A 27,252-nucleotide genomic window follows, 5' to 3' on the forward strand; every position below is an offset into this window, starting at 1 on the left:
GTGAACACAGCAATAGCTAAATCAAATTGTACCTTTTCTTACCAGCATGTGAAGCAGCTCTTGGCTCAGCATTTAAAATGTTTTAATAAATCTATGTACCAAACCAACCCCTTCCTTGCCACAGCCACTTGCAGTTCTGTATTTACTTAATTCAAATTTGATCTAAATAGGGCAGCACAAGCAGCAGCCCCTGCCCAGTTTACAACACTATTGTCACACAAACATATTTTTGCACTCTTAATTTATTTTATTTTAATTAAAGAGTTGATAAGAGGGACCTGAGGGCCACACAAGCCCAGCCTTACCACATAGACAGTCCGACTGTCCACATCCTTTGGCCTCTCACCCAGTGGCTGGCGTCTTCTGATCCTGGTTCCTTCCAGGTCCAGCTAAAAGTAAGGAGAAATAAGCATTTTTCCATGAGATTATTACCTACTTCAGCACCTCTACCGCTGTTTTTCCAGCCCCAGCAAACACAGAAACGTTAAAACGTTTAAAATGTGAAAAGTCAAATACCTCTACAACAGAGGAGCTTTTAACTGCCCGAGCGATCAGCTTCCCATCAGTCGTTAATTTTTTCATTTTGTTGAAAGAAACAAGAAGGGATATGTCAACATCTAAGGGAAAAAAAAATAGAGAGAATCAAGGTGTAAATTATGAAATCAGGGTAATGTTTTCGACTCAGACGATTTTCACCATCAAAATTCAAGTTTCAAGTACACCCAGATTTCATTTGCTTCTGTGCTAACCTTTATCAAAGGAATTTCGTTCTTTCACCTCCCCACTGATAACTGTTGTCTTTGAAGAGAAAGGAAGAAATCCTCCCTTTCTGATGCAGTTTTACAAGACAAGAACAATTTGCATTGAAAACAGTGCCTCTCCTTCAAGTCCTCAATTGAGTGTTTAACCCCACACAAAGAGCCCCTGCCTGCACTTCACTTGCAACGAGTCAGGCTGCAAAAACCTTCAGAGAAAATTAAGGAGTATTAGTCTTAATAAATATTTAGACATCCCATCTGTAGTATATCTAAACAATGTAGGATAAAATGTATTTATTATGTTATTAATTATTTAAGGGCTTCCTTTAAAAAGGGCCCTAAAAAGAATAAAACTTTCCCTAAAGTTTGAGTTGGTTTTTTTTTTTTTTAAAAACAAACTGGCTTAAAGGTCAATATAACTGAAGACTATAGCAAGCACTTAGAAAGGTACATTCCCTACATAACACAACTGGATTAATGATTTACATTTAAATTAAACAAGGACTCCTTAGCAAAAATAAGTAAACACTTTTAAAAAACCCTATTTTTTTTGTTTTGATGGAAAAGGATCACCTCTTTTTCCAGACATGCTGCACTGTGAGTCCATTTGATATAATACATGATTTAACAATTATACTGAGAGTACATGTGGTACTGGTTTTTAAAGCAAAGACATATCAGTCACTGCAGCTAATGTGCAAATTCATTTCTTGAGAAATTGGAAAATAAGTTCAGGTCCAAGCTCAGTTTCTTACTCTGAAGTCACAAATCAACCACATGGAAAAAATTGTCTAAAGGAAACACTCACAGGAGCCCTACAGGCAGATACACAATTTCTAATGTATCAAACTTGTACAGAAAACACACATCTAAGTAGCATTTTAATTTCTACACATATCTACCCCACAAGACAAGCTACCTCCAAGAGCAAAATGAGCCTTGTTTGTTTATTCTTAAAATTATACAAAGAAAAATCAGGTCTCCCAAACAGTCATTTCCACCTGGCAGATGCCTCTAACTTATGGCTGATTCTAAAGGAAAGGAAAAAAAGACACTAAACAATTTTTAAAATCCAGCATCAACAGGTCAGGAATCAGAGCTGGATACTTATTTCCAGCATGGAACTACTGCCTTGCCCCAGGAGAATATGTGCACCTCAAAATAACTTATAATGTAGGGACAAAAAAAAAGTGAAACATAAATGTTTAGTGAAATATACTGAATATAAACTTACACCCATCTCTGGACTTCTCTATTTGTTCTCGGAGAAATCTGTCTTTGTGGAGATTTACATCCCCAAACCAGAAATCCACTTGCTTGGCTATATCTGCCAGCACCTGTTTAACCCTTGACCTCTTCTTCTTCTCCCTCTCCTTCTTCTGTTCTGTGCTTTCTTCTTCCATGGCTTTGTCTCTCGCTGTTTCAGTCTCCATTCCTGTCATCCTGTCAAATGAAAGGTAAAGACAATATTAAGAAAAAAATAAAGTCAAAATGGTCTTATTTCAAGGAGTACACATTCTGGGTTTATCTTCTGCCCCATCAGCAGAAAAACAAGATATTTGCTAAGGAGAACCTACAAAAACTAAATCTAGAAAGGAGGGATTGCTGATATTTATAGCAGGTCTGGTAATAGTCAGGTTTGTTTTAAAAAAATGGCTTTATTGTGTCAAAAGTGCAAAACCACTCAGCTGCCAAGGGCAGTAATTCAGTAGCGTCTGATTTTAATGGCAAACCCAAGTCTGTCAGAAGCTCAGAATCAGGGCCCTAGAAATTCAAGACTAACTAGAAGAAGAGACTTAATGTACAGGTTTACTTTCGAAAATATAAAACCTCTTTAATGCATTCATTAACCTTTTTTGTTCACATTTCAATTCCTGTAGCTGAAAACTGCCAGTCACCACTTCAGTACCTCCTTACACAAGTGCAAAAAAACCAAACCAAAACAAAAAACTTTCCACCACCCCCAAAAAACCCATGCTGCCAGGAGCAGACAGCTTTTGGAAAATTAAATTAACACAAAAATTCGAGTAATTAATGTCGCAATCACCATATGAAAGACTTGTCAGCTCTGTGCCAAGGCAGCCCCGAAGGAAACAGCAAGCAGAGCCATCAGGGAGGAAAAGCCCACCCCGACAACAGGATGGTGAGATGGAAATGGTCTCCAAATTATTGTGCAAATCAGGCTTCCTCAGCGGGAGATCAGCTCCTCTCCCCGCTGGGAGCTCCACATAGTGAAAAGTCAGCAATTACCTCGAAAAGATAAGCCAGGTAAAAACTCCCAGCTAAGCAAGTTCAAGCTCCACTCGAGCCCTTCAGCAAGTTTTTTATATTAATAACCAGCAGGCTGCTTAGCTGAGGGCTACAGGGTGATGCATCACGAAGGTAAAGCATCATTGTGGGAGATTTGTAGTGGCTGAACAGCATTAAGTGACCACATCAACACGAGTGTGGCTCACCTACAGCACAGATTGGTTTGGAGAAGCGTTTTGAGTCATTCCCTCCCAGGAGAGAGGTTCTCATTCAAGCTTAAAAGAAAAACAGCTGCAGGCCACGTTCTGGGCTTCCCCCTCACTTGGTGCTTTGGAAGTGAAGCTTGGAGAAAATGACTTTGGGACTTAAAACACTGAATCGTACTCAAAACACAGAGTCAAGAGTAAATGTCAGCTCTGAATATGGACATGAACTCAAGTAATTAATGTAGCAATCACCATGTGCCAAGGTCCGTGGTAGTTTGGATCTTTCACTTGGCAACTCTCACGCTGCCAGCACTATTCTGATAAGCAACTAAAATCAGAAGAAAGCAAAAGCAGAGTGAAAACTTCACTCTGATAAAGCAAAGCATCTCCTCAAAGGAAACAAAACATCAGTGCCTCTATACCCCAGAGTGGAACAAGGAAAAGGAGGGGCGATTAAGCAGGGGGAAGCAAAGATAACGTCAACCAAAATAATTCTACTTCACACGTATTTACAGAAACTTATCTATGCTCTTTGAAAAGCAAGCATTAAACGTGTCAGTGCTAACCTGTATTCAAACAGAACTTCTATCATTATCAACATCTAGAAAACATAGGAAACTTTGACTGTACTCCAAGATCTGTAAGAAGCAGGGTGCAGATATAAAATACACTTTATTCTTTTAAGCACTAATGCAAATGCTTATTTGCTTTGGGCATTTTAAGTAGCAAAATGCGGCAAGTGAAGTTGGGGGAGGAAAAAGAGTAATTCAAAATACTTCATAAACTATGAAAGTGTTTTTACACAGTCAGTGGCAACACTTGCCCTTCTGGGCATTTACTGCAGAATAAATGCAAGTATTCAGCAAACCTGAAACTACTTAAAAAGAGACATCCTGGCATATTTTCACAGCAATGCAGACACAGGCAGAGCTTCAGCAATGAAGTTTCTACCCTGCCTTTTAACTTCTCTCTATGCAAAAGGACAGGAGATCAATACATGGGGACCAGCACAAATGTCTTCACCTAAAAACAAGCAGGAGCTCCTGCCTGTCCTCCATTTTAAGCAACAAAAACAATACATCATTTTAAAACTACATATAAGGTGTTTAATAGATTCAATGAAACTGGTGTGCTGACTAACAGAAAAACTTTTGCTTCCACCTCACAGGGATGATTGTTAAGGCTGTTTCCAAACCCCTCTGTGTCAGTCCTGCCTTCCACCATCATAAGAGGTGGAAAGTGGATTTATTTGTGTTCAGGAAGTGACTGGACATGGTACTCAGTGCTCTGGTCTAGTTGATAAGGCGGTGACTGGTGAAAAGTTGGACTTGATGATCTCAGAGGTCTTTCCCAACCTAAGTGGTTCTGTGATTATAATTAAAATACGTGCCCTCAGCACCAAGTTATGAATAGGTGGATTCACCTATATGACACCAAAAGGGCAGCCCAGGTCCCTCACCTTAGTCACTACTCAGTTCTCACCCTCTGGTAACTCAGGTGAATTCTATGACCTAAAAACTAAATTCTGGTCCTTCCCCGCAGGGGAAAACCAACCGATTAAAGAGGTGAGCAAGCAGCAGAGGTGGAGAAAGGAAGCAGCAGGAATAAGGAGTTGGAAGCGGGATGGAGGTGGATACAAAAACCAGGCATTCTGCTGCCGTGTTTACAGCTGCATTCTACCAGAAGCAATTGATACCTATAGGAAAACCTCATCTTCTTTACCCTTAAAACAAAGGGGAAACACACGGCGTGAGATAGATTTTTCTAGCCCTGACTTATATTGGCCAGCACAGCAACTCGCTAAATCCTGCTTGTTCTCAAGTCCGACCACCACACATTTAGCACTGTACTAAGTGATAGCTCCAGTCAGTGATAATTCCAATGTATTGTGTAGCCCGTTGCTTTTTCAAGGGCACCAAGTAAAGGGATCAGCAGGTGCCGCTCATGTAATTACTCACAGACCTCGTATGGATAAAATATTAAAAAAAGCAAGCGCAGACTAGCCCAAAGCGTTATTGCTCATGTCCCCCTACCCCTCAACACAGGACTCTCTCCTCCGACGTGAGGCTCGACTCCAAGAGTCACCTGTGCATCGCCTCAGGGCGAAGCCACCTCAGCGCTCCGGGGCGACGCCGAGGGACAGGGGCAGTGAGGAGCCCTAAGGAAGGCACCACCGGCGCCGGGAGAAGCGGGACACCAGGAGAACAGGATGCCCAGGGGTGGGCGGCGGCGCAGGTGAGGGCAGGTCGGGGTCAGAGCGGGCGGCAGGCGGGGAGCGGCGCTGCGCTGAGGGGAAAGGGCGCCCGACATCACCTGAGGGGACCGACCGCCCCCCCCCCGCCCCCGCCGCGAGGGGAGCGCGAGGGGAGGGGGCAGCGCGCGAGCGGCGGGAAACACGCGAAGGGGGAGACAGCGCCCCCTATCGCCGCCACCACCCACAGACCCGCACCCCCTGCCCGGTCACTGACCTGCCGTCGCCGCCGCCGCCGCGGAGACACCGGCTCGGCCCGCCCCGTCCACGGCTCCTCCGCCGCCGTTATCCCCGTCAGTCCCGGCGACACGCGCTACCGGGTTCCACCGCCCCCCCTCTCCCCCTCTAAGGGATGAAAAGCCCCGCGGCGGCGCCCGCGCGTGCGCGGCGGCAGCAGCGAGGGCGGCGGGGGGCGCGCCCGGCCTTGCGCGCACGTGACTTCCTCCCCCGCCGGGCGGCGCGCACTCGTGACGTCACGCGGGGCGCCGCGGCGGGAAATTCGAGAGGGCGGCGGCTGCCACCGGGATCCCCATCCCGCTCCTAATCCTCATCCCGCTCCTAATCCTCATCCCGATCCCGAGCCTGATTCCGATCCTGGTCATGATTCCAGTCGTGATCCTGGTCGCTGGGTAGGATCGCGGTGTCACTGGGGGGGGATGCGGTCGCGGTCCCTCGGGGAATGGAATCCCCCCCTTGGCGCTGAAGGGAATGCTGCTGGACGAGGGGGCTGGAAAGGGAGACGGTGGGTTGGTTTGTTTTGCACATCCCTGCTCCCGCGGCATTCCACCCGGAGTCACTGTAAGGGTTCGCATCCATCCAGCGGCTTTAAAGGTGGTAACTTCGTGTCCTCCAAGGGTGTCCGTTTCCATGGATTTTCGCCTCATTAAGCAACCAAGGAGCTGGGAGCCAAAAGAAACGGCAGGAATCTTTCCCCCTTTCTTCATATAAACTGTTCCTCACTCATCCAGAGGCTATTTTGAACTTTATTTTAAATGTTATTGCGGTCTAACGTTAAATACATGAAGGGGTTTGGCTTCACGGGTGGCTGGTCTGCAGTCAGTTGTGTTTTAAATATAATTCATGTTTTACATGAGTTGAACATGCATGGCCAGCTCCACACCTGCCACAAAATTATTCTGGTAACAGCTTCTGGGGTATTTTTGGTTTTTTGGTGGTTTTTTTTTGCTGCAAGAAAAGTTCTTTTGAGAGGAAAACAGAAGTGAACTGACATGTGATTTCTTGTCCATACATTTTCTTCACAGCTCTGGCGAATTCTGACCATTTCCCCACCTCTCAGGCTGTGTGAAGATGTGGATATTTGTGAAATAAATGGCTGTTTTGACCAAGCAATGGCCTCTCAAGAATTTACTGTAAGTGATTTTTAACACTGCGTACTATTATTATTAGGAATAAATTAAAAGACTGCAACTGCTGTATTATTCAAATATCTTCTTATTTTCCCAACATTTTTGCATGTTTAAAACAGGTATTATACACTCACCAAAAGACAAAAAAAGCAAAAACGTGGCAAGATGGAGTTCTGAAGATTAGAACTGGCAGAAATCAGGTGAAAACTCAGATTTAACACTCTTGGATTTAATCCCATCTGCTACTGCTGGACTGCCAGTGCCAGTCTAGTGGCTCTGTGAAATAATTGGTTATTTAAAATCCCGTTTTTTCATTGCAGGCCACCTTGTTTGATGGCAAAGGACAATGCCTGGAGAGTATTTTTATAAAATCTCAGGTATAGTTTGTTTGGAGTTGTTATTTGAATGCCTGATTGTGCTTTGTGTTTCAGGCAGAGCTTCAAACACTGGGTTGGTAACTAAAATAGCCATTTTTCTTGTTGTGGATATAATGAAAAGGGAAAACAGCTTCTTCTTATTGACAAGTCTTATTGTTTGTCCAGAAGGTTTTATGGAATTTTATTCCTTTGGGGTAAAAGCAGTGTTATTACAGGGATATATTAAATAAGCATAACTTGAAGATAAGTGCTAATGCTTTCTAGTCTCTCTATATATTTATTTCTGTATATGGCATCTTTGATATATTTGGTCTAAATATCTGAATTTTTTACATCTAAGCACTTAAAAGACTATATTTATTTAAAATAAATCTGCATATTATTCTTTCTTACATGGCACTATTATGTGCACCCTGCTGCTCTCTCCTTTCTAGGTGGCTGCTGGAGATAATTTTGAAAGCGAACGATATTTGATCACGGTCGAAGCAGCAAAAGTGAGTGAAAAACCTTTGGAAGATCAGCCAAGGAAAGCAGAAGAAACTCCAGCAGTGGCTAGAAATGGTGTCAAACCTGGTCTTCTGCCTCCAAGACACCTCCCTGTTGGCCTGAAAAGGAAGTTTACGGTGTGGGTTTGTTTCAGATTTTCATTTGTTTGTTGTTCAACGTTTGATCGCAAAATGGGGATTGATTTCAAATTTCTTTCCCAGGGGTTCCAAGGGCCACGCCAAGTTGAAAAGAAAATACCAGCTGTGGAAGAGGAAGAAAAACCAACACTGTTGCCTTTATCTAAGCAGTGCCAGGGGACTTTTCCATCCAAGTTTTATGTCACCTCTCCATTATTTTCCACGATTGACAAGAAGGATGCGGACAGAAATCTCTCCGCAGGCTTCCAGGAAGATGGATGTAGGGATAATGACAGAGAACACGTGGCTGTCTCCTCGCTGCTTTCAGCTCCATTTCTTGACAGATGTGAGGGGACAGAGAAGCAAAGCTCTGCTCAGTTCCCTGTGAAGCCAGAATCTCCTCTCCTTACTGGGCAAACTGGTCCTGGGGCGGTGTCCCACAACATCAGGAGCACGGCACAGATCATTGCTCTTCTGAAGTCCAAACCAGCACAAGGACACGGAGGACAAACACCTGCACTTACAGAAAGTTTCTCCAGGTTTCAGGCATCAAAAAATGCAGATTTACATGACCAGAAAAGCACGGCCCTACCTGCTTTTCCAGGTGGTCCTGCCAAAGGAATCGTTCCAAACACTCAGCACCTGCCTTTTGGGAAGGGAACTGGAAATGATAAGAAGGACTGGAATGCTGGAATGCCTCTGAATTCACCTGAAGAAGCCACAGGACAGAGACACGACAAAAAGGTAAATAATTTAAGTCAAGATTTGCAGGATCCCTGCAGCACAAATGGTTGCTTCCTACCTGAGTCCACCATAAGTGGAATGAGTGACAGCCAGCTGGTCCCGTCCTCAGGTGACATTTCACCTTCAGCAAGTCCAATCACCTTTGAAAACAATTCTTTTGGATACAGGGAGCAGTCAGGGACTAAGGATCTTAGGGAGAATTCATCTGTGAAGATGCAGAGTGGGCTTCAGCCAAGACAAAATTCAGAGGGAGTGCCCAGTGACCTGGAGCTTTCTGGGGATCTAACACTGACTGAAGCTGGAATTGTCAAGGAGGAGTTAAATTTGGATGGCAAAGAGTGTAGTCCTGATGAAGAACTGATGGAGGTTAACTTTAATCTAATGGAGTCTTTTGATTTTAATGACACAGACAGTGAAGAAGTGTGTGAAAGAGATGTGAAGAAGCCCACTGAGGGAGACACACTTTCACAGAGAACAGATTGCTCTGAGGGAGGGGATGTAGCTGTGTTGAGACCTCATTCCCGCTGTGAAGGAGGGACACACAGCAAAAATGAAGCCAAATGTTCAACATTTGACAGAGAGGATGATGGAAGTGACTGCACTGGGGGTGTTTTGCCTGAGCTTTGTGAAAGCAGTGTCAGAGATACCAGGAGGGTTGCAGAAGACCCTGCAAGCCAGAGCAGAACTGAAGTGGAACTTTTGGGCGCTGGACACAACATAAAAGAGATGAATGCAAGTCAATTAAGTCTTGAAACCACAAGCAATAAAGAGGATCATGCTGGCTGTGCAGCACTCACCATTGATGGCACACCAGGGATAAGAAACCAGCACTCTGATCCTATGCCTGGTGACACAAATGTTAAGGAATGTCACCCTGAAACCAGCCTGTTTGAGGCAACTGGAAGTATTTCAGGTATTTCTCCCAGCAGAATCATTTCTGCCACGGACGAAGAAGGTGTCACAGAGCTTGGATGCAGGGAATCCCCAGAGGTTGGCTCACAACACTTCTGGGGTAGTAGGAGTGCTGGCATTAAACCAGGCAGTCCTTTGCTGGCTTTGTCACCAAAATCAGCTCTTGGCAGTGGCTCATTCCAATATATTGCAGAAGACCATCAACAGGTGTTTGGCACATCCCATAAGGAAGATGCTCTCCTTTCCATGAGTTCTGTGCATCCTTTAGGAACAGGCCATTCATCTCCAGAGGAAACAGAGTTTGAAAACTCAGAGACCATCAACACCCCTCCTGCAGCCTGCAGAGGTGAAAGAGGAGTGGCTGAAAACTCCTCAGCTCTCCCTGCTTTGGTGAATGATATTGCTCTTCTGAGGGCTTTGACTCAACATAGCACAGCTTTAGAAAGCTTGCAAAAGATGGAGGAAAATAACAGCACATTCTGTGAGACACAGACTTCCCAGGAGACATTTGAACCCCTTAGGAAAGATGAAGGTTAGGTCAGCTTCTATTTTAAAGTGAATTCTGTGTGTCTGTACCTGTTTGACCTCTGTACTCTTATCTCTCTTGGACAGTTCATGTTCAGAAATCTTCTTTTTTGAGTGATGTGCTTTATAGGTTCCCTCATGCAGTTGTTGGTGTTTAAAGCAACATTGTGAGCTCTGTGTCTTTAGTTCAGTTAAATCCTTTACTGTGCAATGCATTGCATGGGTTGGGTTTGTAAGCCCAGTAAATATTCAGATGTTTTCACATTAAAACCCCCAACTTTTATCTGTAACTCATTATGCTTTTCCATCTCTTGTAGCTATAAAAGAGTTTACAGAAATGCCTTGCTCAGAAAGTTTACAGGCATCTTCCTGTTCATACTTTGATTCTTCTGGCCTTATGGTAACCCATTTTTGACTACATATATTTATCTGGACAAGATAAATTCATTTTCTACCAGGAATAAAATCCTTGGCATTGATTATGAAGCTGGTAATAAACAGAGAATGTCCTCTTGCCAATAAATATTCAGGAGGCCTCATGTATGACAAGAAACTTAATGCAAATGGTAATATTTAGTTATGTTTAATATCACATTAATATGTCTGGTACTTCTCCTTCCCTACCAGTCAATTCCTAGGAATTTTAGTATTTAGGTTGAAATATACTGGGAGATAATAGGCTTTTTCTTTCAATCCATCCAAAGCTTAAAGATTTTAGGCAAACATAAGTTTTTTATCCTGTCCTGCATTGTCCTGGCTTCCAAATAAAAAGGCTCTAATTGAAATGCTTCTTTTGTATAAATACAAGAGATTCCTTAGCTTGTATTTTCACTTGAAATGGTTATTAAATGGTTAGGCTGATTAAGTTTTGGCACTTTTTCTGTGCAGCCCAGCTCTGTGGACAGTTTATTACAGAAGACAGAGCCAGTAGCAGCAGCCCAAAGAGACCCTGGGACATGTGACTGGCAACCAAAGGTACAATTGCTGTGGAACTGAAGCATAATGAACAGTGTTCCTCAGATGGCAATGAAATGCTTTACTATTTGTCATCTATTACAGTGAGTCCTAATAAAATTTTAACCAGTCTCGTAATGGGCTTCTCATCATTTTTTACTATATTTGTCCGTGGGAAATTTTCCAGGGAGAGTTTGAAACTGAAATTATGAGGAAAAAACAGATTTTTTTTTTTGTTTCTCTTCTAGTTTCCAACAGATTATTTTTGTTGCATGTGTTGAAGAGTACCTTTAGTGACTGTAGATAGTTCCAGAGCGATATTTATTTCCAGTTAGTGATAATTCAATATGTTGTGTAGCCTGTTGCATTCCAAGGGCATCAAGTAAAGGGATCAGCAGCTAGTGAGATCATGGTGAGAGTTCCCTGCTCCCAGCTGGGATGGCAGCAGTACCCACATAACATGGACTTTGCAGCTGAGACATTTTTGTCCCCCCTGTTTTCAAGCAATTATGGCCTTTCTGACTTCAGACAGGTAAAACATTAACTTGTTTTTTTTCTTCTCTGAAGAACAGAAGATAAGCAGTTGAATTTCTAGCAAGTTTTTGCTCATGCTTTTTTTTTTTTTTTGTAAAGTCTTCAGGTTCCAGAAGTCTTCACGGGGATGATATGGATGTTATCAGACAAGGGAATTTTCAAATGGAGTCTGATGTGGCTGAAGAGTCAAGAATAAATCCGTCTTGTAAGTGGAAGTAAAAGTTAAAAGGCAGCAATTGGCCTCAAAATTCCTGCATGACTTCTGTCCTTCACGTGTTTTTCCTAGCACTGGCATTCCATGTGTATCCTGAAGTGCCAGCATGGACAGTGTCAGGCTCACCTTCACATTCTGCTCCGAGACAAGCACAGTGGACTTCCTGGGAACCTGGCAAGGTGTGGACTGACTGTCTTTTCTAGATAGTTTTGGCTTTATTTCCTGTGCGTTCATGGCAATTTCTTATTTTTGAAGCTGTTTTATCTCGACTGTGAGACACATTTCGGTTGTTTAGAATGATGAGAGAGAGAAGAGTGATAAAAGAGCTATAATCAAGGGTTTTTTTTCCAGTCATTCATTTAACATATTAATTGTTCACCTGTAGATTTCATCAGAACTGACTTCCTCATTTGATCCGGATTCTACAATTTCTCCACCTTCAGGAAATGAGGAAACTATTGGAGACATCCAGGAGCCCCTGATACAAGGGATCTTACCAAGTGAAGCAGAACTCCCAGATTTTTTTTTCAGTAAGAAATTGCAGTTTATTATTGCACTCTTACAGTATCTTAGCTGGAAAATCTCTGAGGATTTTTGAAGCACAGCTATGACAGACAATTACTCAACCAATTCTATTCTCCTGAAAGAGACCTTGGTGGAGTGATTTAGTTTTATAAAGAAAAATCAGCTTCTAGTTTGGGGGGAAATAAAGGCTGTAAGCTAAGCTTCTAAGTCATATTTATGTTTTTATTTAACTGCTTTTAGTTTTCTTCCATATTCAGCTGTTCTCTGACCCACTTCCAGCTGACACCTATCAATGACTGTCACTGTTGATAATGAATTTAGTCCAAAAGATGCTTTTTGGTACTAAAAGCTTCCTTATCTATGTTGTTTAGTACTAATTCACAGTTTTGGGGGTGATCTTTCTGGAAAAAGGAGCAAGTGTTAAGCTGGGTGTTTTCCAGTTGGCATCTGTCACTGACCTACCAAAACTATCAGATTAATGGCCTCCAAAACACAACCACGTTTAAATAATTGTCTTTTATACAATTAGAGTGGCTATATAATGTTTTCTGAATATGGGGATTTAAAAGAATTAAAATTAATTAAAAGAATCACACTAAATCCATCATGGTGTATGGAAATTTAGTGTGGTACTGCCCAGGCATGATCCAGAGAGCTTCCCAGTTAAAAGACAGGATGTGAAAGGAAGAACTTAAAATTCCTTCCTTATCTTTTCTGTACATCTGAAGTGCTACAAGTTGCCTGTAAGATGTCTTTGCCCTACAGCAGGGGAGAAATGCAGCTATCCAGAGGAATGCAGCCTCCCGAGATCCAAACCCACCGTTAAAACCCGGACTCCGTTTGTCACCCTTCCTGCCACCGAGGAGATTCCTGCTGTGTTTTATCCCACTGACAGCGAGGAGCTCCAGCAATGCTTGGGCTCTCCAGGAGGCAATTTATGCATGGAGCCAATGGAATTTCCTATGAGTGCTCCTGGCCCCGAGGACAGGAATTATGAGCCCTCTGTGTTTGGGGAGTACACGGAAGATGGACAAAGGGAAGCTGTCCAACCCCTGCTCCCTAAGGTGACCTCCCAACACAGACAAAGCAAGTGGCTGAAGTATCAAAACAGTGCTCAGAGAGACTTGATCCCTGAAAACAGCGATGACAGGGAAGAGACTGATGACATCTGTGCCCAGAGCATCCTTGGAATGCTGCGGGGTGACACGGGAGAGAGCCGAGCTGGGAATCAAAGAGCTGGGAATCAAAGCACTCCAGGTGCTGCCCCTCTGCTGACATCCAAGAGCTCCCCTGGGGAATGCTGTGCAAGCAGCACCCCCCAGGATTGGATTTCCGAAGGGAAGTTACTTTCCCTGCACTTAAGTGGGACACCTTTGGCTGCGGCAACACAAAAGGTGTTGAGTCACCTGAGCTGCCACGCCGGAACAGGAGAGGGCCAGGTGTGTGTAACTGTTCAAGCAAATACAGGTATAAGTGGCAGAAACACGTTTTTCCAGCCAAAGGAACTGCATTTCTCTGATTTCCTGCAAGATATTATCAGTTGCAGTGGGGTGAAATGTTTCTACCTATGTAGCAAACCAAAAAAGAGTCTCAGCTGCAGAACAGCAGCTGCTCGACTAGCTGTTTGTAAAGGTAATTCCTGGGCACACACAGTGCCAGATTTAGGTTTGTAATCAGAATGTTGATGGCAGGAAGATGAAATAAAAGCTATTGGGCTGTTTGGTCACCTGTAATTGGTAAGAATGTGTTTTCAAGAAGCGTTTTTCTAAATTTGAAAGTCAACATTGTTTCAAAGAACACCTATAACTTGCTTCGAGGCGTAGTCACTGATTTTAAAATACTACACATTTTTTCAGTTTTAACTGTGGAAAAGTAAGTTAATGGCACTGAATAAGCACTGATACCACATATACATATATATGTATGTGTGTGTGTGTATATATATATCTATATATGTGGTTTTACCTTCCTTAGCCTTGTTCTACCTTTGCTATATTCCCATCTGATTAATGGGGGTTGTGTGATCCTTCCCCTAGCACTGAAAAACATAATTTTCAATTACATAACTTACATAATTTACAGCCTTTGGAAGTATTACTATAAGTGCAGGCTGTTTGTCAAGGGACAAATTTTAACCTCATGGTGCATCCTAAATTAGGCAGCCCAAGCTTTAGGGAGAAGTATTTTTCTCCTGCGGGGTCTTGCAAGTTTTAATGGTTTGCTTTTCTGGGTCTTTTTAGGACATAACAATTTCTGAGTTGTCTTTTCCTAACGTGGACAAAGTGAAACATGCTCATCTCCCCAAAAGAAAGGTCTCCATCCCAACTGTGTTTCGGTCTCATATTCACTACAAACAGATTTTTAAAGCTGCTCTGACAGGTAAGTCTGACACCATGTTTGTCATTTTTAAACAGTGTATTTCTGAAGCTTCACCAAGCAGGATAAGAGGGACAGAAATCCTCAACATCACCCATTAGAACTGGCTGCATTTGATTTTTTTATACGTACTGAAATATATTCAATCTGTGCCCAAAATTGCAAAGACAAACCAAAAGAACAGCACTCTTCTGTTCAACTATGTAACCTCAGACCTGTTTTCCAGTCTTTAGATTCCTAAGCTTTTTTTTTTCCCAGTCTTTAGATTCCTAAGCTTTTTTTTAAATACATGGATTTTGCAGGTCATGTGGTTTCTCGGGGGACTCAGATTAAATATTTCGATTTAGGATTGAAATCTTCAAATGAAAATATATTTGCTTGAGTGTTGTGTGCCTGAGTAAGTGTTTTTAAGGCCGTACTAATAATTCCTTTATTTTCTGCTTTCTCTCTCAAGAGCAACTGAACATAATGCTGTTTGAGCTGTCCCAAAGATTGCACAATGCTCTCTCCAAAGTGGATATATCATTTTACACTTCAGTGAAAGATGGGCAAAGCCAGGGAAGCTGTGCTCCACTCTGCAACCACATGCACCCTGCTAAGCTGGTTATGGTTAAAAAAGAAGGTCATAACAAGGTGCTGTTTATTCCCTGTGTTTTTACAGTTTTGGGGTGAAAGTGCTGCTCCTTTTTTTTCCTTTTTTTTCTTGCTTGTTTTAGTGCTCATGGTCTGTTTTTTTTCCCCCCCTCTCCTTTCCAGGGTCGTTTGTTCTATGCCTGTGATGCCCCGAAAGCTGAGCAGTGCTCATTTTTCAAGTGGGCAGAAGATGTGAACCCCACACAGGCAAAATCCAGACCAAGTGCAGTGCTCCGTGACATCAAAAGCATTGGGACATACCTCAGAAGCCAAAAGATTGCTCTCTATGAGGAATGCCAGCTTTTGGTGAGGTATTCCTGACACCCTCTGCACTTTTCTCCAGTGCCGTGTGAATTCGGGGTTTATAAATATTCCAGCAGCTCGGGATTTCAGCAGCATTTAAGAGACATTTTCACTATGTTTAAAGAGGCTGCAGTTTTGTAAAGACATGTAAGAGCCAAATTAGAATAGAAATAATATTGATAGCAATGGCATTTCTTTTTAGCAAGGATCAAAACTGCTTACCAGCAACTTGATTAATGAAATCTCTTACAGTTGCTGCACTTGAATTCTTGTTCATTTAATTTTTACTGAGAGAATTTGATTTATTCTCTGCAAGACTGTAATTTTAACAGCAGAAGTTGTATCAAGGGCTATTCTGTGCTGCTTAACTGTAGAGCAAACAATTTCATTATGGCTGCACATGAGAGAATTTTGCAAGAGGAATGTATTTAAAACTTGTTAATGCAAGATGATGAACAAGCAGCACAATCTGTATAATTTGGTCCAATCTGTGGAGCTTTCTTATTTTTGGTGCTGAATCCAAAATGTGCCAATAGTTTACGTGCTTTTCCTTAAAATTACAATTTCACAGGAAAGCCTTTGAAATTCAAACCCAGAGGTACAGTAAGTTCAAGAAATTTGTGAATACACCTGCCAGCTTAGATGGCGATTCCAAACCCAAATTATACCTCAAATTAAGCAAAAAGGAGCATTCTTCTCTCTACAGCAAAGGTAAGCACATCCCAAGCATCTGATTTCAAAGGTGGCAGTAGTAGCAGCTTATGAGAACTCTGTATTTTTTTTGACAGATGATATTTGGGTGGTTTCAAAGACTCTGAACTTTGATCCCATTGATACTTTCATTGCAAGCAGTGCTTTCTTTGGACCATCCTCCAACAATGAAATAGAATTGCTCCCATTGAAAGGCTACAGTCCCTCAAACTGGAGATCAAACGGTGAGTTCTACACCAAATAATTCAGAATTGTGGGGGAAAACTACGGAGAAATCCAGCCAGCAACGAAGGAAGAGATTAGAATTTCCCAAATCTCAGACATGATTTAAATCACAGTATTTTTTTCACTTGTATCTTTGAATACGTAATTTGAACACAGCACTTAATGCAATTAAACCTGCAGAGTAGCTGGGAAATTCTAAGTGAGGGAGGAAGAAATGAGGATAATATAAATAATGTAGTAAATAATGCAATATAGAATGCAAGTTGACTGTCGGAGTGTAAATAACAGGAATATGTTGGTACTGTCCCTGAGAAAGAAAATACAATCCCAAACAACTCACTAGGGAAAATATATATTTATATAAAAAGCCACATATTAAAGCTGTGATTTTGCAAAAGTTCCTTGGTTTTGCTGTTGAACTGAGCCAAAGTTTGGGGGTTGGTTTGGTTTGGTTTGTAAATGAAAGAGATGCAGTTGGCTAATTACCCTTTTGGTACTTTATAATGATGTGAAATCTTGGCTCGTTTAATTTCTTCCTGCTTTTGTTTTTCTGTGGCTTTTTTCAGTGTGTGTTCACGCCCTGCTGGTGTGTAATGCCAGTGGGGAGCTGGCATCCTTAAGGAATATGGAAGAGCACTTCAATCCCTCCACTTTACCACTAATCCCATACCTACTAAACATGTAAGTTACTGTTCAGTGATACTGTGAGCAGGTCACAAAACCTCAGCAGTTCAGTGTTGGGTCACTGAGAATATCAGAACCGAGAGATACAAATATCACAGCTTTTGACTATTTTTTGTCCTCAGGAATCGTCATTCTGAAAATGCTCCTAAAAGAGTCGACAAAAGAAAATTTATTCCTCCTGCCATGATCCTGAAAAGCTCAATGAGGGCTGGCCCTGTCAGCTCTGAGGTGGCCATGGGACTGGCTAAAGAGATGATCCAAAGGTTCTCCCTGAACCTGGACCAGGCGACGTCGCTGATCCAAATCGCTGGGATGATGAGCTCGGGTGGGAATATCACCCCAGAGGAGGAACATCAGAGCTTCCCCATCACAATCATACGTGGTATATATTGGCAAATGATTGGGAAATGTGCTGCCACTCTATCTTTGCAAAAACTCTGATTAATATGTAATGCCAGGGTTAGGGAAATATCCCAGAGATGAAACATTTCAGTAGATTTGTTTCCTTCATTATATATTTACAATTTCAGGCAGACTTAAAGGCAAATTCAGCCTTGACTTATTTGAAACGTAGCCCAAAAGATGAACTTGAATAAACTGCCTGTGTATGGAATATCCTCTTTTGTAATCCTCACCTACTTCAGGCACTTCCTGAAAATTAATTTCTGGATGAGGCCCCTCCAATAATGACCTTGACATTAGACATCTATTCTGTCAGCACAGAGCTCCTCATCCTTGAATTTGCATTCTGCCTTTTGCAGGATTTCACAGTGGTGTTGAGTTTTTTCCTAGGAATATCTGTACACAAAATCAGAGTGTTTCTTTCTTTTCAAATTAAAACCACTTTTGGTCACGTATCAGCTTTGCTTAATTGTAATTTTTTTTTCTATTACACACTATTCCTTGCTGGTTTATATTTCCTTCTACTTCACTTGTAACTTTGGCTTTTTCTTCCAAAATGCCAGGTGTTTTTGGAGCTGGCAAGAGCTACCTGCTGTCTGTGGTGATCTTGTTCCTCGTACAGCTCTTCGAAAGCAGTGAAGCCACGGAGGGTCCAAGGCCAACTCCATGGAAACTTCTCATTGCTTCTTCCACCAACGTTGCCGTGGACAGGATACTGCTGGGGTGGGTCACTGAGGCTTTTACAGCCTCTTCTTCCAGAAATAATAATGCACTTACATGGTAAAGATCTATGTGTTGGTATTAAAAGACTGTGGCCTGAGTTACTTCAGCTGGTTAATCGCAGGAGTTTGTGTTCTTCAGTGTTCTGATGTGCCTTTTAAAACCACTTTTAAAGTTTTCAAAGTTTCTTCTTCCATTTCTATAACATCTGTCTTTTTTTCTCTGAAGCCTGCTCGATCTTGGATTTGAGGATTTTATCAGAGTGGGAAGTATTAGGAAGATCACCAAAGCAATTCTTCCCCACAGGTAAGAAACTTGTTCTTTATGGGATCTGAAGCAATTTGGGATAGGTTAATATGTTGTTTTAAAGCACTGTTATGTATAAAGTATGATTATTTTTGTACATTTTTCCAAGCACTGTTATTTTCAGTCACTGCAATGCATGTCACAAAATCTTTTTTGAAGTTTACATGCAGGCTCAGGAAATGAAAACGAGCAGCTGAAGGAGCTGCTTGCTCTCATGAAAGAAGATTTGACTCCAGCTGAAAAAATGTATGTCAGGAAGAGCATTGAGCAGCACAAACTGGGGACCAATAAAACCATCCTGCAACAGGTACAGTCAAAGAGATGGGATGGGAAAGTGGGGATTCCTTGTGTCCTATCCACAAAACCCACCGTATGGAAACTGGGAATTCCCTCTCACACCTGCCAGGCTCCTAATTTTGAAAAATAAAGTGAGTGTTAGGCTTGATTCCACAGGTATAGCTTAGTGTCTTACCTGTGTAGGGTTTCTCTTGAGTTGAACTTGCAGTTCTTTTTCAATGATGTAAGACAGAAACCCTTTTTGAACTCGACTGCAATCTGATTTAATATTGCCAATTTAGTTTTCAAGGTGGGCAGAGAAAAATTTCTCACTACAGCTCGTCTGCACTGTCACCTTGAAACTAAAATTTATATAGTCATAAAGGTTAAAAGATAAAGACTGAGCTAAATCTATCCTGGAGCAGTGTATCAACCGCCAAGGAGACTTCAAATATATTTTAAGCAACTTTTCATCAAAGTATTACCTTTAAAGATTACACTACTCCCTGTAGAAAAATATCCTCAATTTCTGGTCTTTCCAGTCATTTCTCCTCAGTCCCAGACTCGGAAAGTCACAGCTTGTTGTAAAGCAATTGTAACAAAGCAGATCTGAGCAGTTTGTTGAGAACCAGAGGCACGAGGTAGCCTGTAGCAATTGTACTGCTATAGTCATGTACTGCACAGAGATGAACTATGAAATGATCCTAACTTTTTGTCTCCCCATTTTCCCCCCACTACTAAAAGGTAAAAGTGGTTGGAGTGACCTGTGCTGCCTGCCCCTTCCCCTGCCTGAACGCTCTCAGGTTCCCCGTGGTGATGCTGGATGAGTGCAGTCAGATGACTGAACCTGCTTCCCTCCTTCCCATCGCCAGGTACAGCCTTCCTTTGGTGCTTCAGCAGGGGAATAACTTGCTTAGCAGGGACACAACCTCCTGGCAGTGCCAAACCCCACATCTTTTTAAGCACATGAACCCCAAGGTCTCACCTTAGAGAGCAAGAAGAGAAATTTTAAATGGAGGCCTGGCCTTAGGTGTTATTAAACTGTGGGAAGATGGAGCAGGGAGGTGGATGGAAAGCAATGGGATGTGTAAACACAGCACACACACTTCACTTATGAACAGTTTAGCCTCATTTTTAGAACTTTTTTTCATGGTTTTTCACATTCCCATTCAGGTTTCAGTGTGAAAAGCTTGTCCTTGTTGGAGACCCTAAGCAATTACCACCAACTATTCAAGGGTCTGAGAGTGTCCATGAGCAGGGATTGGAGCAGACTCTATTTGACCGGCTCTGCTTAATGGTAGGTCCTGCCAACCACACCTCTGGAAAAGGTGGAGGGTGGAATTGCAGGTCCCCTGAAGTCACCAGGAAAACTCTGGTTTAGATGTCGAGGATCAGAGTTTCAGCCTTGCAAATTATCGTGGAATCATTGAACAGTTTGGGTTGGGGGGACCTTGAAGGTCTCCTAATTCAACTCCCTGACATGGGCAGGGACACACCTACCACCACCCACTACCCAACCTGGCCTTGAACACTTCCTAGTCACCCTTTATCCTCATTTTTTAGGGACATAAAGCCATACTCCTCCGGACACAGTACCGCTGTCACCCTGCCCTCAGTGCCATCGCCAACGAGCTGTTCTACGGAGGGAACCTCAGGGATGGGATTTCCCAGGAGGACAGAACTCCTTTACTGGACTGGCTTCCAACACTCTGCTTTTACAATGTAAATGGCCTGGAGCAGGTGAGTTTCTTACACATATTTCTTATATAAATAAAGTCAGTATTTTAGTTTTTCCTCCATTCCATTCCATCCCTTTTTGCATTCTGCTTGTGAGAGCTAATTTGGAAATATTCTTCCCTCTTTTCCAGATCGAAAGAGACAACAGCTTTTCCAACATGGCAGAGGCTCACTTTGCAGTCAAGCTCATCCAGTCTCTGATTGCCAGTGGAATAGAAGGAGCTGCTATTGGTGTGATTACTCTTTATAAATCACAGATGTATAAGGTGTAGTGGACCATCAGTAAAGTGCTTCCTTAAATATATTTTTTGTTTTAAGCACAGGTTTCATTTCAACTAGCAAGAGTCAACTAGAAGTGAGAAACGGGTAGTTTGCCATAACTGCTCTTTTGCATTAAAAAAATACCTATTTTTGCCTCTAAAATTAATAAAGCTATTTTAATTCAAAGAATTATTAAAAAATATATTTCCAATTTTCCCTCCACATTGCACTCTCTAGTTTCCTAGTTCACATCTTGTGCAGGCTCAGATTTGTTGGGTGTTTTCTCATGGCAAGTGCTTGACTCTGAGCAGCCAAACTCACCCCCTTCCCTGTTTCTTTTGCCCACAGATTCAGAGTTTGCTCAGTGGGGTTCACTCTGAAGCTTTTGAAGTGAAACCTGTCCAGGTGTCCACTGTAGATGCTTTCCAAGGTGCTGAGAAGGAAATCATTGTCTTGTCCTGTGTCAGGACCAGACAGTTTGGGTTCATAGACTCGGAGAAGAGGATGAATGTTGCACTAACAAGGGCAAAGAGGCATTTGCTGATTGTGGGAAACCTGGCCTGTTTAAGCAGGAACAAGCTGTGGGGAAGAGTAATTCACCACTGCAAAGGTAAGATTTTCTTCTCCAGGGTTTCTGAAACTGTGCAGCTCAGCTTCTTTAATTAAACTATGCATAATACACTTTATAGTGTGTGTATATGTACTACATAATAATATATAAAGTATATGGTATGCACACTGTATAAACCAGTACATTTATTGCATATAGAATGTAATTTTTAATATTTATTGCATATAAAATCTAATATATCACAGGAAAATGCACATTGCACATTTGCAACTTTACCTGCAAGCTGTTTTTATACTCAAAGAGTATTTTCTTATCCAGTAATGGGACTTTACCTACTTGGCTGACATCAAAGAAAGCATCTTGTTAGTGGCTGAACTCTGAAGAACCATTTTCCAAGCAGAAATATCACAGCCAGTCGATACTCTGGGGCAAATCGATGTCAGCATTGCCAGGGGCTGGTTCCATGGTGGATGCTGTAAAGAGAGATGTAATTATCCTGTTTATTGCTGGTTGTAGGATGGGAAAATGGATTACAAAATGCAAGCCAGTGCGAGCAGCAGCTAAACGACATTCTGAAGTGCTACTGGGAGGAACGGAAGGAAGAGGAGCAGAGTAAGAAGAAGGAAAAATAAAATGTGTGCCTATTTTATTAATATTGTTTGTCTATAAAATGGCTAATTTAATATTTATTTATTGTGGTACATGTTTGTTTGTACCTCATGTACTGATACTTCTGTTTGACCCTGTGTTTACATGACTAAAACTGAATAAAGTGACTTTATTTGCTTGATAACCGAAAATAAAGTGACTTTAGCTGCCTGAGAAGTGAAATCCTTTTATGCTCACAAAGTATCTAATTGTATTAGTGCTATGTTATTTAGTCTGAAGAATAACGGAATTATATTTTAGAACAATTCTGTGATCTTGTGTATTTACAGATACGTCACTTCCAGGAGGCAGCTTGGTTAAAACAATTAAAAGGCCTCCTTTCCAAGCTCTGGAGAGCTGGAAAGAGACTTGCACAAGGGCATGAATTGCCAGGACAGAGGAGAATGGCTTCAAATGACAGAGGGAAGGTTTACATGGGATATTGGGAAGAAATCCTTCCCTGTGAGGGCGGTGAAGTCTTGGCACAGGTTGCCCAGAGAAGCTGTGGCTGCCCCACCCCTGGCAGTGCCCAAAGCCAGCTTGGACGGGGGCAGTGAGCACCCTCCTGTAGCAGCAGGTGCTGTCCAGGCTGCCAGGTGCCAAACACACCGAGAATTCCCTATTTTTCCCCCCCGTTTTCCCGATCCCAGATAACTTTGCCCCCTTCGCTTTCCCGCCGCCGCCAGGTGGTGCCACCCGCCCGCCCGGCGGAGGGAGCGGCGGCGGTGCCGGTGATCCGCCCCGCTTGGAGCCAGCCCGCCACTGCAGCCGCAGCACCGCTCCTCCCTCAGGGGGAGCGGCGGCTCCTTCCGCGCGGGGCAGGGTTGAATAGCGCCTTTAAATTACTCCTGACACCTCTGTCCCAGCTCCCTAAAATCTCAATCAACAAGCCATTAGAACTCAACGGGAGTAAAACTAAATCCTCGTTTAAGTGTATTTATCCGCTCTCTTTTCTCTCTTTCAAATGCTAAATCCATTTCAGCATATGCCCCTTCTTTCTCTCGCCTTTCTCTAAAGACTGGCAGCCCGCACTACTCTTGTAAATATGAAAGATGCTAATCATATGACATATCACGTCTCAGTCGGAGCCTGGAATAAAGCCTTGAGATTTGGGATCATTGCCTCCAGACAACAGCTTCATCAGCCGGAAAGTTGGGTTTTTTTCTCCTTTCCTTCAACTCTCAATCCCTTCTTTGTTTGAGGGAAAATGCAGCCAACTCGAGCCACCCCGGCCATATGGTTCACTCTGTGTTTTCTTAGTTGAGTCCTGAATTGTTTGTGACTTGCGAAGGGGTTTTTTTTTTTTTTTTTTTTTTTTTTTTTTGGAAGTGTGTATAAAGACATAGAAGAGGCTGCCCGGACCAGGGTGGCTCTGCAGGGTAACTCCATGTTCTTCACGTGTTCACTTCACACACTCCTTGCGCCACCTCACCATACAGCCAAAAAGCATAAACCCACAGACACACTTTATATCAATAACCCATTGCAGGTACCTGGTATTTTTCCCCTTTTCTGGGCAAAAGCATCCAGGTGTTTTTCCCTTTTCTGGATGGAAATGCCTTCTTAAAACACCATTTGCTCACGTGTCTTTACTCACGTCTGTAAAACAGAGTTATTGCTCACTAGCAAATCCCTTCTAGAAATGCCTCGACTAAGAGAAGCCCCCAAGTATTTCGAGTAAGGAAAAGTGGCTTTTAAGACGCGTATAAATTAGGAGCTGAATGAGTTCGGCACACCCGAGTTTGGATAGCCCCCCTGTTTGATAGCCAGCCTGCCAAATTTTCTTTCTCTCTTTCCTTACACAAATCCCCCAAAAAAAGGCCCTTTCACCAAATCATTAAATTCTACAGAGGTGGTCAAGCTAGTCCTGCTTTTCAGGCGTTCGAGAAAGAAAAGGGTCCTTGAAGTTTAGAAGATGCCCAAGGAAAACTCATTGAATGACATCAAAAGAATGAGTTTCCATAGCTGTTGAAGCACGAGAGCCGTGTAGCTGCACAAAGGCGGGTTGGGGCAGTGGGACTGTCCCACTGCTCTATCCCAGCACAATTGGGTCACTGAAATAGGGAATTAATTACCATTGGAGAGTGGGCAGCCCATTCACCACTGGCTGAGTTTTATTAAACGCCAATATAAATAACAAAACAACTCTTGTGGCTGCACTATTCCTACACGCCAAAGGAAGGATTATGTTGGGGATTAACATCTTAAAGTCTATGAGACTTTCTGACTCAAGGCTCGGAGCTGGTAATCGTATTTGTCTCCTGGTTCAGCGATTAGTGCTCTCCCTTGCGCACCTTCGCCTGGATGGCCAATGTCCCTTTTTGCAGGCACTGGGTTTTTCACACAATCGGCTGTTCTTTTCCCCACATCTATAGAAAAGAATAAGAAAACTGAAGCGTGTTCACGCGATCCTCAAGCTTCTTCTCTTCTTCATGGGAAAGGAAGGCACCGGCGGCCTTTTTTCACAAGGGGGGGGAGGCAAACCCTCTTGGGGAGGCGGGGGGGGTGCCCCAGGACGGCAAAATCGCTTCGCAGGCCTGCACCTGCCATGCAAATCTGCCGGGAACAATCGGCCCCCAACGAGGGGCTCGTCTGCTCAGGGTGGGGGGACCCAGGGAAGGATGCCGGGGCAGCGCTTATGGGGGAATCCCTCCTCTCCTTGATCCCAAAACCCCGAAAGTGTCAGCGCAGCTTGGGATCTGGGGGGTCAGTCCTCATCCTGTCCCTCTCTGCAGCACTTTTCGCTGAGCGCACAGAGGGTTTGGGAAGGACCTGGATCAGGGCATAGGGGACACACGCTGCAGCACTTTCCATTTCTCCCCTCCCTAGAGCATCCTGATACCCTGCTGAATTTGGATATATTCCGTCCCCCCCATTTAAGAGCAGAACCATCTCACTCACAGGGTTTGCGGGTGCTGCAGGGCTGGGTAGCCTGGTGTGGGCAGCCCTGGTTCCCTAAACCCTTAGGATGCCTCAGGCCGGGTGGGTGTGAAGGAGCCGGAGTAGGGAGGGGTCAGGCCACCCTGTCCCTGCAGCTTTGTCCCCCCTTTCTCCGGGATGTCGCGCCCCCATTCACCTGGGGCAGGCCGGCCATTAACGCCGGCTCTCAACTTGTGAGGTCCACGTGTGGATGGGCTGTGCCCAAAGGTCTCTCAGCAACACAGACCCTAAACTTTTAGGGCTATCGGGTCACCTCAGAGTTCAATCTTCTTACAGCAAACAAAGCCTTTCTGAAGGTCTCCCCTCTCCCCCACACGAGCTCAGCGTCCTTTATTTCTGGGCTGTGTGATAAGCTTAAATCATTGTGCTCCCATTTCTTGATCGTCGCCTACTTTGGGCTTTTGTTCCCCTAAAGTAGGATTGAGTCTGGCAAAGGGGCTGAAGTTGAACAGTTTGACCCTTGGAGGACAGTTCAGGCAGTGGGCAGCAGTGGCAGCGGCATTCCCGCTCCTGATCCCACTCCCTCTCCCCCCGCTGCCCCCTCTCCCCACCGCTCTCCTCCGAGCAGCTCGGCCCTCGCTCTGCCCACAGACCACACAAGCGCCTCTGCAGGGTTGTGAGGACTCGGTCACCCTGTGCTCAGTCCTGAGGAGAAAACTGCTGCATCGCTGGGGCTGGCAGCAAGAATTGGGCTGAACCCCAGAAAGGCACCACAGTGGGTTATGCACCCCCAGCACAGCCTCGGCCTCACCTCTCCGTTGCTTTCCATCGGCAATGAAAGGACAGAAATCTCAGAAAACAGGGTGGTGACAGAGGGGCGGGCTGGCCCCGTCACAGGTGACTCTGCTTTGAGCCTTAAGCTGCTGAAAAAGAAATAAAGTTCTTTTGTGCCACTCTCCTGGGATGCCGAGGGGACCTGTGCGTCTCCTGCTTTTCACAAGGAGGCAAGGGGAGCATTAAAATGTCTCACAGAGTCACGGAGATGCTCTAATTGAGGCAGCCGCCTGGCTGCCATCGTTCCTGCAGGGAGTGACACAGGGGCCACCAACTCAGTGGGCAGCGAGAGCGAGGGGCTCATTTGCTTGCGAGTTCCTGGTGTGCTCAGCGAGATGTTTGTGGCGATTTTGGCGCTCTCACCTGTTTTAGGCTTCTCTACCAGCTGCAAATAAAATCCTGTTCCAAAGCTCAACTCCCCCAAAGTGCCTCAGATCTGGTGTTTCCACACAGGAAGACAGTGTGCTGGGGTTTTTGTTTTGTATGTCCTCACCATCATTTCTTTGACAAGGGCACGGAGTGACAAGGGGGAACAGCTTCACACTGACAGAAGGCAGGGTTAGATGGGATATTAGGAAGAAATTCTTCCCTGTGAGGGTGGTGAGGCCCTGGCACAGGTTGCCCAGAGAAGCTGTGGCTGCCCCATCCCTGGAAGTGTCCAAAGCTAAGTTGGACGGGGATTGGAGCAACCTGGGATAGTGGAAGGTGTCCCTGCCCATGGCAGAGGGCTGGAATGAGATGATCTTTCCAGGTCCCTTCCAACCTAAACCGCTGTTATTTGACAGCACCGAGCAGCTGCATCCCGGGGGACCCCCATACCATCCATCCCTCCAGCAAGCCGCGTACGAACTGTGCACCTTTACCACAGCACCGGCGTCTCCCCAAGACGATAAAATCTCCCCGGGGAACGAACATGGAGGCCAAGGGGAGCTCCCCCATCCCTCGCATCCCTCGCATCCCTTTGCCCGGGCGCCGGGCGCCGGCTCCGCAGAACGCGAAAAGCGGCCGCAAAAGGGAGCGGGGCCCCGGGCGCGCGCGTGGCGCGCGGGGCGCGGGGATTGGCCGGCTGCGCCTCGCGCCCCCCCCCCCCCGCTCCCCCGCGCCGTCCCCCCCATTCATTAATAAATTAGCGGCACGCTCCAGCCGAGCGCGAGGCGCCAATGGGGCCCCGACGGGAGGGGGGGACACGGGGGGGAGAACGGGCGGGGGGGCGGCGGTGGCGGCGGCGGCGGCGCCCCCGACAAGAGTCGCGGGCGGGGCGAGGTGGAGGGAGGGGGGGGGGGGACGGGGACCCCGGGGGTAGGTTTGATTGTTCCCCGCGGGGTATATAAGGGGTGTTAAGGAGGGTCGTGTGCCAGACACGCAGCCCCGACGGGCCCCGGGCGCCGCTCCCGCCGCCGCCCGCCCGCCCGGACCCGCCCGCCGCGCCCCGGGGCGCGTGCCAG

At 44.5% G+C, this 27,252-nt stretch overlaps 2 protein-coding genes and 1 long non-coding RNA gene across 5 annotated transcripts; 1 reads left to right on the top strand and 2 right to left on the bottom strand.

Annotated features, from left to right (window-relative positions):
- Window positions 1-278: 278 nt before the first annotated feature.
- LOC113962520 (la-related protein 7-like) lies at window positions 279-5,322 on the bottom strand (the record flags this gene model as incomplete). The annotated part of the gene is made up of 4 exons (XM_027673276.1): window positions 5,300-5,322; window positions 1,993-2,201; window positions 517-617; window positions 279-389 (listed from the first exon to the last, which is right to left on the bottom strand). Coding segments are annotated over exons 1-4 (429 nt in total), but the record flags the coding sequence as incomplete, so codon positions are not given.
- Window positions 5,323-5,942: 620 nt separating this feature from the next.
- LOC113962517 (protein ZGRF1-like) lies at window positions 5,943-22,422 on the top strand. Of its 3 annotated transcripts, none has more exons than XM_027673271.1 (29): window positions 5,943-6,094; window positions 6,728-6,835; window positions 6,952-7,032; window positions 7,153-7,209; window positions 7,644-7,832; window positions 7,917-10,020; window positions 10,331-10,413; window positions 10,902-10,988; window positions 11,326-11,499; window positions 11,601-11,706; window positions 11,788-11,894; window positions 12,101-12,245; window positions 13,006-13,679; window positions 14,481-14,619; window positions 15,071-15,249; window positions 15,373-15,560; window positions 16,124-16,263; window positions 16,341-16,487; window positions 17,055-17,169; window positions 17,295-17,554; window positions 18,138-18,297; window positions 18,523-18,600; window positions 18,760-18,907; window positions 19,621-19,748; window positions 20,050-20,173; window positions 20,440-20,616; window positions 20,745-20,879; window positions 21,223-21,484; window positions 21,962-22,422. In XM_027673271.1, the coding sequence occupies exons 2-29, from the start codon at window positions 6,815-6,817 to the stop codon at window positions 22,075-22,077; spliced, it is 6,324 nt and encodes a 2,107-aa protein (XP_027529072.1). In that variant the 5' UTR covers window positions 5,943-6,094; window positions 6,728-6,814; the 3' UTR covers window positions 22,078-22,422. The 3 variants fall into 3 exon arrangements, with proteins under 3 accessions (XP_027529072.1, XP_027529073.1, XP_027529074.1); XM_027673272.1 differs by having other exon boundaries at window positions 13,009-13,679; XM_027673273.1 differs by lacking the exon at window positions 11,326-11,499.
- Window positions 22,423-23,922: 1,500 nt separating this feature from the next.
- On the bottom strand, window positions 23,923-26,806 carry LOC113962519. The gene is made up of 3 exons (XR_003532567.1): window positions 26,665-26,806; window positions 25,785-25,893; window positions 23,923-24,462 (listed from the first exon to the last, which is right to left on the bottom strand). It is a non-coding gene; the product is annotated as an uncharacterized LOC113962519 (long non-coding RNA).
- Between the last annotated feature and the right edge of the window lie 446 nt (window positions 26,807-27,252).

This window comes from Neopelma chrysocephalum, unplaced genomic scaffold (genome assembly GCF_003984885.1).
Source record: "Neopelma chrysocephalum unplaced genomic scaffold, ASM398488v2 Primary Assembly neopelma1_182214, whole genome shotgun sequence".
NCBI lineage: Eukaryota > Metazoa > Chordata > Aves > Passeriformes > Pipridae > Neopelma > Neopelma chrysocephalum.